Source organism: Harmonia axyridis, chromosome 3 (genome assembly GCF_914767665.1).
Source record: "Harmonia axyridis chromosome 3, icHarAxyr1.1, whole genome shotgun sequence".
NCBI classification, from domain to species: Eukaryota; Metazoa; Arthropoda; class Insecta; order Coleoptera; family Coccinellidae; genus Harmonia; species Harmonia axyridis.
Window position 1 is genome coordinate 34,567,717 of NC_059503.1, and position 12,180 is coordinate 34,579,896.

At 35.3% G+C, this 12,180-nt stretch overlaps 1 protein-coding gene across 1 annotated transcript; it reads left to right on the forward strand.

Moving 5' to 3' along the window:
* The first annotated feature begins 638 nt into the window (after positions 1-638).
* Positions 639-2,303, forward strand: LOC123676710 (gamma-soluble NSF attachment protein-like). Its single transcript, XM_045612853.1, has 2 exons — positions 639-1,596; positions 1,715-2,303. Exons 1-2 carry the CDS (start codon positions 940-942, stop codon positions 2,003-2,005), a joined length of 948 nt encoding a protein of 315 aa, XP_045468809.1. The 5' UTR covers positions 639-939; the 3' UTR covers positions 2,006-2,303.
* Positions 2,304-12,180: the final 9,877 nt, after the last annotated feature.

Here is a 12,180-nt window from a genome sequence, read left to right on the forward strand (position 1 = left end):
ACTGGTGCAGCCAGTCGAATACACTATAAGTTACAAATAGGAGATCACAATTGTTAGATATGGAATGGTTATTCATACTTATATGCATATGTACCGTATCCTGCCATCCTACAAGCTTCGGAAAAAGGATCACCACGTGTGGGATCATCATGACAACAACTGGGGATGATATATTCTTCAGTGAAATCAAAATTGACCACGCAACAGTTGCCATCTTTTTTTATAAGGACGTCTCGTTTTGCCCTAGTACCTGTCAGCGCAGATTCAGATGAGTGATCTGACTTTACTATATCCATCGTTCTCATTGCAATATCAACAAATCTGCTCAATACTATATAAGCAGCAAATATATAAAGCAACAAGTATCTCTCCTTATAGGTACCAATACCTCCTAGTGTGTAGAATACTCCGAACATGAGAAGGTACATCCAGAAAAATTGCGGCTGGTAACAACCAATTATCACTAAAATACCTAAATCCATAAAACTCGCGAAAATGAGGAAAACCAATATGCATATCCTAATGAAATTCCTTTTCCTCATATTTTCAGTTGTCACACGTCATTCCGAACGTAAGTCGCTGTGTCAAACAGAAAAACGCTCTAAATATCTATGGCTCTAAATGTAATTCTGTGAGGTATGTCATCTGTCACAAATATTGACTTTACAAGTTTCATTTTCATTTCAAATATTGATCGTAGGTTGGAAAAAGGTGTCTATTATCTACACTCATAACTGAAAAGTATTTCTAATCAATTTTATTCTATAATAAATTTAACTAGAACTGTGTCAGTTCAAACTCTGTTTGTGGATAGAGTATTTTATACCTGCAATACAAACTAAAAATTTTCAAATTATTTCTCATTTATTAAAATGATTATTTGAAGAGAAAATCTCGATTTTCGAGGTAGTTTGACGTGATCATTTTGTCAAAGTGAATATGAACAGTAATAAAAAGATAGAAGAAGGATTGGAGCATATAAAAAATGCAGAGAAAAGTTTGAAAACTTCGTTAATGAAATGGAGACCTGACTATGACAACGCAGCAGATGAATACAACAAAGCTGCCACTTGCTTCAGAAACGCTAAAGCATTTGATCAATGCAAAAATGCCCTTTTGAGAGCTGCCGACTGCCATAAGCAGAACCGGGCATTGTTTTATGCTGCTAAAGCCTTAGATCAGGCAATTCTTGTCTCTAAAGAGCTTGGTGATCTGAAAGACATTCCTGAATTGGCAGAAAAAGCTGCCAATATGTTTCAGACTCAAGGAAATGGGGAATCAGCATCATCTTCATTGGATAAGGCTGCTAAAATAATTGAGGCACAGTATCCAGAAGAGGCACTCAGATTATTTCAACATGCTGCAGATGTTGCTTTGGTACAAGATAATATAAGACAAGCTGCTGAGTACATGAGTAAAGTTGCTAGAATCCACGTGAAACTGAGAAAGTTTGAAGCCGCTGCTGATGCAATAAGAAGAGAATTGGGTTTGAGGGAGCAGAGCGAGGCCTATCAATCTACTGGACGTTTAGCTGTTGCTCTGGTTTTAGTACAGATTGCTAGAGGAGATATTGTAGCTGCAGAGAAAGCCTTTAAGGTAAATGGTTGTTTGAAGTTATTCATACAAACTCTCTCACTGTCTGAAGTCTCTACTGACTTCCAGAATCTTAGTGTTAAAAAATTTCAATTTAATTTTAAAGAACTAATATTTTTAGGAATGGGGCAACTATTGTGAAGGTCCTGAAGTTCAATGTTTGGAAATGCTCCTTCAAGCATATGACGAGGAAGACCCAGAAGCTGCAAAAGTAGCACTCAACAATCCTTTTATAAAACATATGGATGTGGAATATGCTATTTTAGCAAGAGATATGCCTTTACCTGAACAAAGTCTTACTATTGCAAAACCTGTGGTTAGGGAAAATGCTCAAGCTGGTCAATCTGCAAGTTCTGATCAGTCAAAAGATGGAAATAATGGAGATGAAGAAGATGAGGATAATCTATGTTAGAAATTTCATTGGTGACCTTAATGGTTATTTATAGAAATTGCTATATTTTGATGCTTCATGTATTCTGTTGAACTGAAACACCACTGTTTTAATAATAGCCTAAAGTTAATAATAAATAAGAGAAGAATTTTGACCAGATGTTGATTTGGATGGAGATACAATTTTGATGAAAGTTGTTGTTTTATATATTACATTATTTTATTATAAATTATTAGTCACTAGGATTATTCATATCGTATAAAGAAAGCTATGCATAATTTTTGTTGATTTTAACTGTTCAATAAAAATATAAATAATGTTTTGCATTTTTATTATAATATAATGAAATAAATGTAAGTCATCTGAATAAACTCGTACTAGATAAACATTTACACGACCAACAGAAATCTGAGAAGCTGATATCAGAAATATATTAAATATATTAAGGTGACAAAATCAAAAGATTTCCTGCTATTATGTGAATTAACCAATATATATGTATATCTTTTTCAGCGTTTTATTAAAGATCACATATCTACATATAGTTATATATTGTGAGATGTTAATTATTATGAAGTCATTTATCAGTTATTTTCTCTAATTGAGAAGATGCGACGAAACGATCCTATTGAAATTCCGCTAGACTATTCAAGTATTTATTTAAAATAGGTACCTACATACAATTTCAACTTCTGTTATTAGGAAAATATATGGGATTTTTCTTCGATAGCCTGCTTGCTAGCACTTCGTTTCTATTCGAGCAACAGTTTTCAGGTAATGGCATTTGTATACAATTTTAAGATTTCTCATAAGTATTTTCATCATCAAATTTATGGATGTATTGACTGAATGAATATCTTGATATTAATTTTTGGTGATAGGTACTATTTAAGTTTAATATTCTAATTATGTATATACCTATCTTTATAGCATGTTCATGGAGATATTTACACTTAAAGTCAATCCACCATTTCTAGAGCTGTAAGAAATATTTCTGTATGTTTGGCAAAGCATCTTAAGAATCATGTACATTTCCAATTGAATGATGACAATGCAGGAGGAATATAATTGACTATTACCGAATAGCTCACATTCCAAGACTAACAGGTGTCATTGGTGGTACATACATTAAAATTAAGAATCCAGAACGTAATAACGGTAAGGTTTTTCGAAATGAAAAAGGCTAATTTTCCTTGAATGTACAGGTATTTAAACTTTTCTTCTATTATGTATTAGCATGGTATAAATAATGTATTATCATAGTACCTATAAAGAATCCTTATACCATAGTATAAGGATAGTAAGCCAACCGCCGTTTGACGGCAAGGAAATAGTCACCAGGGGTCACTACTGTAGTTGGATTTGGAGAAGTAACTCGATAATAGATAACGCTGAATCATGAGCTATAGATGGCGCAGAAATAATACGATAATTCATTCAGTGGCGTGGTTGAAAAGGGGTCGCATGACATTGCCAACAATTTTTATGTTATTATTAAGTTATCACAAATACACGTCACTGGCGTAAATGCTTATTACAGAGCAGAAAAAATATCAAAATATAGAAATCTTCTGACCACTCTATTTCAAATATTTTAGTTCTTCAAAATGACACCGATTTTTTCAGAGGGCTCCACTTTACGGACCAATTTTTGACAGTAAAATTCGAGTAAAACGTGAGTACAACTAGATGGCGCTCAACATCAACAAAATCGAAAAAAGCACTACACTGGCTTACTATCCTTCCCTTTACTATGCTTATACTATGGTATTATCATTGTTTAAGGAGAAGATAGTTGGTTACTCGCCCTGCAAAGGGCATTGGATGTGCGTATGTGGCGGTACCTATTAGAATTATGTGGCAAACTCAGAATTTTTGGGGTCCATCCTAATGCGCCCTCTAGGCGGCTATTTCTATAATCATTTGTCGGTAAAGAGGTTTCTACATTGGGTACAAAACTTGACGTGAAGAGTAAATAATCGGAGCCAAGTAAAGTAGAAACACTTCGATGTTTATGACCCAGGTTTCGAGCTTGGGATTTTATTGCTTTGGTCGTAACGGGGTTTGTTTTTGTTATCGGATTTCGCTCATTCTTACATACAGTTAGAAGGCTTCAAAAAGACGGATTTTCAAGAATTTTTTTCGCGCAGACTATTCAATTTATTAATTTGAAAATTGGTGTACATATTATAATAACCTTATAATATATTAACATATTTTTTATTTGTCAAAATAATCTTCGCGAATGTTGCTATCGCCGATCTCCTAGAGCTCCGCAAAAAAAACCAATTTTGCGGTGATCACGATATCTCTGGACCGGATTATCTGAAATGAAAATCGTGAAGGGAATGTATGATCTGATTTGCGTTTGAAAAGAAATACTGTGATTGGAGAAAAATAAGTATAAGACTATTTTTTAGTTTTTCGAAAAGAGAATTTTAAATTTAATTAATTGATTATGTAAAATTGTTATCAGTGAATAGTTTCATGTCAAGGTTATCTACCTCAAATAGGTAACTAAAATATTGGAATACTAACAAAAGAAAAAGAAAATTTGATTTAAAAAAACTATTCTCTTTTTTGTGAAAATCTCATTTGTTTTGTGATAGGACGTGAATGTTTAATTTATGAATATACATATAAGACTTTTTCAGCTGAATATTTGATTCAAATTATATCGAATTTTGGTTTGCAAAAAGATTTTTCATGAAAAATAAAATTATAAAATTCCATATAAGTTTCCCCTCTCAGATCGGCGTTAAGCATTGAATAATATTGCTCAGGGCCCCCGCAAGGGACATCAACGCCCGCGTGCGGAACATATTTTGGCGCCCCTCGAAGGGGGAGGTGGAGAAAAGTACTACTGTATAATCGGAAATTTTTTTTTTGAAGTTTTGTCGAGAATTTAGTATAGAATGGTTGAAAATCTATCAGCAACCTTCATTGTCTTAAGAACTTTATGGTGTTATTTGTAACATAATACATTTCAAATGTGTTTCAAAACTTAAGCTGTATTCTTCTATAAATTATTCATAAAGGCATAAACATTTAATTAGGATCAATCCAGAAATTGAATGGATGTTTTTCTAGATTTGGCTGCTGCAAATTCTTTTATATTATCAATCAATCAATTTTATCGAGTATCTCTTGCTCTATATCTAAGATTGCTAATTCAGAAAATCTTTCTTGAGATATGGTAGAGTTCAAATAGTTTTTAAAAATTTTTAATTCAGTGAATGATCTCTCACCAGAAGCAACAGACACAGGACACAGGTAAAGTGAGAAGGATTCTTGAGGCAATACTAAGATTCGGTAGAGAAGAAGTTAGATTATTTTCAAAAATATATTGTAGAATTTCAAGAGGATTTTCGCTTCAGATAATGAAAACAATCCTAGGGCTCTTATCTCGTTGAATAAATCATTTTCTTTCATTTCAGTCTCTTTTTTTCATGTCATCAGTTATGCTTTTGTTGAAGAGCATGACAGAATTTCAATAGATATTTGTCATTTAATTTAAGAATATCACAAATAAAACAAAAAACGTTAACGTTATATCTACTATTTAAGGAACTTAGTGTTTGATCCATTATTTTCCAAAAGAAATTTATTTTAAAAGCGATTTTTGGATCTTCCGTCTGTTCATAATCGAACAATTTTGGTTTATACTTTCGTCTTACAGTATATAATGGAGAAAAATCTTGAGCTATCTCAAGAACAGCCGCTAGTTTTCCAGCTCCCGCAAGTTTTTCCTCGAGAACATTATCATCCCTACAATTTTTGAAATGATCAACTAAATTGTTCAAATGGTTTTGGCACACTTTAATGTCAATCGCTACACTTTGCATCATGTTGCTTACAATATTAATCTGGAATGAAACGTCATAAGAAATTATGATACTTCAAATAAATTTAAAAGAATGAATATTTAATAAAAGAGAACTTGCTTTATGTCTAGTTTTTATGTTGAAAGTATCATTTTCTGTTATTTCTAAAAGGCTATCACATATTTGAATAAAATGAAACTTTAACATCGATTCGTAACTGAGCCTGCATGGGCGCCCGCAGAAATTTTTCTCAGGGGGGGCAAAATGAAAATTATTGAAAAACGACCAGGCGTCCATGATTGTCGTAGGCGACATCAGTATTCCGTTTCTTTCTATTTCTGTATTTATATTTATCACCAGCGTCTACTCTCAATTTCAAAAGATCATTAAAAGTGGTACAGGGTGGACAAAATACAATAGTTTCGTGTGTGCTCATTAAATAACGCATAACATTCTTTATTAGTTAAATTAACAATATTATTAAAACTTTTCACGAAATTTATCCGGCAAAAAAGTGACTATACTTTTTTCCCGGATATATGTATAATCTTTACACTCACTTTTTTCCCGGGAAAAAAAGTAATTTCGAGAAAGTTATATTTTGTTACCTGTCAACAGAGATAGAATGTCTAATTTTTTTCCCGTGCCAATTTTTTTTTTTATTTCAGTCTGAAGGTAGGGCGACGAAGCTTTTTAAACAATATTATGACCAAAAATACGATTCGAACAATAGCTCTACCCTCAGAGTAAGAAGTAAACAGTTTACTTCTTACTCTGAGGCTCTACCCTTTTTCATGCAGCTAGCCGGCATGCGGCAAGGGTAATAAAAATGTATTGCGGCCAAGAGAATTTCTTCCGATGCCTGCTCGACGACAGAAAGATGAATAAAGATTGAACAAGAAACGCACTAGAGACATCTGTTGTTCACCATACCCAAAAATTATTACTCGTCTGAATTTTCAACATTGCACATAGGCAACCCATCATGTTGGGCCTCTTCCGGAGTGGCGCCCTCTAACGATATTGCCCAATTTCCTCCAATGATATTTGAACCGAAGTAACTAACTATCTTCTCCTTAAACAATGGTATTATAGGCGTTACTAATGAAAGTTTTTCTACACCCGCTCTATAATATAATACACTTACATGCCTATAATTCATTTCATAATGAGATGTATTATGATACAGATTTTTCATAAAGATACAGATTTTTAACCAATTGAAACCCATAACAGCAGAATAGGAACCTCCCTAACAAAGAAGCGACAATTGAAGAAAACTACGATTGTGCTGAGAACCAACACAACATCAATGCACAAATTAATACTGAGGAACGAAACAGCGGAGATTTGACACCACTAAGAGATGAGCAACGGCGGAATATACAAACTGCAACTATGGAAAACCGAGAAAAAGGTCGAAGAGATCTATTAGAGCAGCCAGACTCAACCTTCTTTCACCTCGGGCCGCATAATAGCTACTGTTCATTCTTGCGGGCCGCAGTAATTTACCTAGTTGTAAAACTAGCTTTAGCCCGCACGGTTTTCAGTTATCACGCATAATCAAAACTTTTTTTTTTAAATCGGTTACAAAGTCGCCTTAGTCCTTTCGTAAGATCTACTAGTTCCTGTCTGTGAACCAAATTTTATCAAAATCGATTCAGTGGTTTATGCGTCAAAGCGTAACAGACAGGCAGATTACGTTTTTCGCATTTGTAATATTAGTAGGGAAATGCGAAAATAAAAATATACAGGGTGTTAGGGAAACGCTCCCAACAACGAAAACAGGGGATACTATTGACGATTTTAAGAAAATTGGAATAATGTTTGTTATCGCAATTTTTTATTTTGGTAGGTACCATGATTTCTAGACTCTTTTATTAGCATAATTCACGCAATAATGCTAATAAGAGGTTTTAAAAATCATGGTACTGACCAGAAAAAAAATTACACAATAATATGACAATTTAACTTCATAATCAGCTAAAAAAACGCACCCATGAATCCATAGAAACGAAAACTACAAGAGCAAAAAACTTGAGATAAGGCAATCTCGCTAAGAAGATTAGGTATAGTATGTACATAAAGAATCCATTGTTTATATTATGGATATGGTTTTCTGTGTGTACGCAATAAGGGAGAAAACAAAGTAGGTAAATGAGTAAATATTGATACCGTTATTTTTGCGTAATTTCGAAACTTTATTTGTGATACTATTGTCAAAATTGTAATACTGGACTAGGCCGTTGCTCGGGTCGCATAAAAAGGGGCAAAGGGCCGCATGCGGCCCGCGGGCCGCAGGTTGAGTATGGCTGTGTTAGAGCAATTATCTATTACAATGAATAGATATTTCATAGAATTCGAGGGTACTGATCCTCTTAAACGACCAATTCTTCCTGGACTGGAGACATCACATATTCTGCACATAATGCCGTAAGCCTAAATCTAGAAGTGAGAAACTAGCCCAGAAAAAAAAGCATAACAAACCACATTGGTAAAAAAAACTAGAAGCAAAAGCCTCCGACAAGATATAAGAAGGTTAACACAATTTGAAAAAGGTTCTCCGTCGAGAAAACTGCAAAAAATAGTGGATGCAATTATGGATCGCTATAGGCGGCATGCAAACTACGACGCCAACAATGAAAGTGCTCAAAAAACTCTAGAAACACTCAAACAAAAATTGAGTGTATACTCTGAACGACTGAGAAGATACAATGAGAGCTATAAATGAAAACATGACAATATGATTTTTGAAAACTCCGAAAAGAAATTTGATAGAATGCTGAATGAACAAACGTCAACAAAATTAGGCAGTCCTTCAAGCGCCGAAAATATGGAGGGTTTTTCGACCGATCAACTGTCAACACCGACTCCTTTCAACTCCCAAGCGCGTTGGATAAGAAGAGAGGAGAAATCATGTGAGACGTGAGACCATAGAAAGTAGTATGCCACATAGTAGCTGCTTTCCAGTCTGCTGTCTTGTATTTTATGCGAAGTAACGATGTTCTTTCTCTCTCACGCCTGTCAGGGCTCGAAACCCCGCAAATGCGGGTGTTTCAGGGGAAAGGGGAAGGTAACGCGAGGGCTCGACGTCCTGTATACTGGAACACTACTATCTACTTATATCTATGGAACACTACAAGTGCGCTTCGGAGCTGTACCGAGGAGCTCCTGACGTTGGCTGGAAAGCACCTAGTGTAAAAACGTCTGAAGAACTACAGGAAATATTGAAGAACACTCACAATTGGAAATCTCCAGGCTCAGATGGAATTCACAACTTCTGGTTGAATAAGTTTTGGTGTCTGTACGGCAGGGTAGTCGAATACATAAATAACATAATATATAATCCAAGGGAAATGCCAACATTTTTAACAACAGGTATCACTTACCTAATACCGAAGGATTTTCAAAACACTATGGATCCATCAAAATACAGACCTGTAACATGCCTATCACCAATTTACAAAATCATCACATCATGTTTAGCATCTCGTATCTACAAACATTGTAAAAAAATAAAATAAATTAATAATAAAAATAAAATAATTACTACACAGCAGAAAGGATGTTCCAAGAATACACAAGGATCGAAGGAACAGCTGGTAATAGATTCCATCATATGCAACCAAGCCTTCAAAAAACGTAAAAACCTTTTCATGACTATGATTATAAGAAGGCTTTCGACTCACTTCCACATGGGTGGCTAACGAGAATTTTGGAAATATACAAGATTGATCCAATTATAGCAAATTTTCTGAAGTTTGCAATGGACAATTGGAAAACGAACATCGAGCTTTCCACGGCAAACATAAAAACCAGGCAGATTCCAATTAAGAAGGGAATTTTCCAAGGAGACTCCTTGATCCCTTTATGGTTCTACTTGGTTTTGAACCCACTCTCTAAACAGCTGAACGCTACTGAAAAGAGTTTCAACATTGGAGGAAATACCAGCCTCAATCATTTGCTGTACATGGATGATTTGAAAATGATAACAGGCAATAAGAACCATCTAGAAATTATGGTCAAACTAGTGGAACATTTTTCGAAAGATGTAGGTATGGAATTCGGATTGGACAAATGTCGTACTCTCAGCGTAGTGCGAGGAAGAATTCAAGATGAACCGATCACTCTCGCAAGTGGACAGCAAATAGAAGCAATGAAGTCAGATGATCTTTATAAATACCTTGGAATGAAACAGAACTAACGAATCAACTACCAAAGAATGAAGCAAGACTAAATGACTGATTACTCATTAGGAGAACCAAAAAAATTTTAAAAACAAACCTCAACAGAAGGAACATGAGTGCAGGAAATGAATATAAAGAGGGACACGATGCAGTAGGAAAGATACTGCTACAAGAATTGGCAACTTTATTAAAACTTATTCATTCTGACAAAATGCCATATTACAAGTACCTGCCAGAGACCATCCTGGAAAACGAACGCTATAAGCTGTACTGGGATCGTACAGTTTTGACTGATAAAACAGTCCTTCACAACAGACCAGATATATTACTAGTCGATAAACATCAAAAGACAGCATTACTCATCGACGTAATAACAACAACCTGCGTCAAAAGGAGGTCGAAAAAATTTCGAAATATAGGGACCTTGAATATCAGATACTGCGTCAGTGAGGAATCATATCAACGAAAACTATCCAATTATCATCTCAACCACTGGAATAGTGCCCAAAAATCTCAAGAGGAATATCAAGCAACTAGGAGTTAGTGAGTACTGAGTATATATGTAATATAATGCAAAAAGCTGTTCTTTTTAGTTTCTGCAAGGACGGTGAGAACATTCCTAGGAGGTGAAGAGGACCAAAAGTTCGACGAGAACCAGGGGGGCCACAAGGACCGGACACGACCGAGCTCTACCCTTCTGATATTTTGAATATCTGGGATTGAGTGAATGTTCCTCTTAGCGGGGAGTGAGAAAGCCGACGGCGAGGAGTCTCTCCTACGCGTATAGGCTAAAGTCGGGGATGAAGGGCCAAGAGAACTACTGGAGCGATTAGCTGACACAATTAATAGATGCGTCATAGATTTTGGGGGCACAGATCCATTGAGACGACCGATTCTGCCAAGATTGCGGATACATCCAAAAAAACTAACTCATCATCTGCTAATGACCAACAAGGAGATTTTACCCAAGTTTCTTCCTGACTACCAAAATCTCGAATCATCAACTGTGCAGCTGTTCAATAGCAACAGTGCTAGGTGTGAAGGCAAAATCTAAAAGTCAGCAACCATAGCCAGGAAAAACAACAAAATAAACCACATTGGCAAAAAAGGCTACAAGACATGTTCATAGCATCCGACAAGATATTGGGAGGGAGGCTCACCCAATTTGCAAAAGGTTCACCGTCTAGAAAACTTCAAAAAAAGGTGAATTTAATAATGGATCGTGACCGGCAACATACAATGTATAATCCAAACAACGCAAATGCTCAACAAATTTTATACACACTGAAACAAAAACTTAGTGTGTATTCCGAAAGACTGAGATGATACAATGAGGGCTATATAAGAAAAAAGGATAATATGATTTTTGAAAACTTCGAAAGGAAATTATATAGAATGTTAAACGATAATATGTCAGCAACACCAGGAAGTTATCCAAGCGTCGAAGATATTGAGAATTTTTGGACAGATCAACTGGCTACACCGACCTCTTATAACTCCTAGGCAATTTGATAAGAAGGAAGAGAAAACTTCTCTCGTTGAAAATCAGTTAATCTTGGATAGCTAAAAGAAAACCTTCCATTTCTGGATACATCGCAGCTGATGTGAGCCAATAGTTCGACGCTTCAATGTCGACATGATACTGGTTCACCTTGTTGAAATGTCGTCCATGCAGGGGCTTTTCTCTCCATCTTTGCAGTTTTTCTTGGATTGTCTGGTAGTTATATGAAAATTGCTCCTTGTGAAGTTGTGAGATTGTTGATTTATCTATTTCACTTATTATTTCGTAGACCTCTGATGTACTTGCTTGATCCCCCCCCTTCCTACGCGCATAGGCTAAAGTCGAGGACAGAGCCGTATCTAGGTACTATTGCGCCTGTGGCAATGAATTAGACAGCGCCCCCCATTTTGGGAGATTTTTTTTCATCCATTATATTTTCGTTAAAGTTTTAAAATAATACACAATTTTTTACAGGGTGAATATGAATATAGAACCTAGCGAAAAAATTCAGGGAGCTATTCCTTGTCACAAAATAGGGGGTCCTTTATATGAACTTTTTTTGTGAGCTTCCCCCTGCTTAGTTACATCCACCTAAAGAGGGCGCCCGAAAAGTAGTTTTTAATTTGTGATAAGTTTATATTTGTCGTTTTTTGTTACATTTATTTTATATTTGTTCTAAATGAA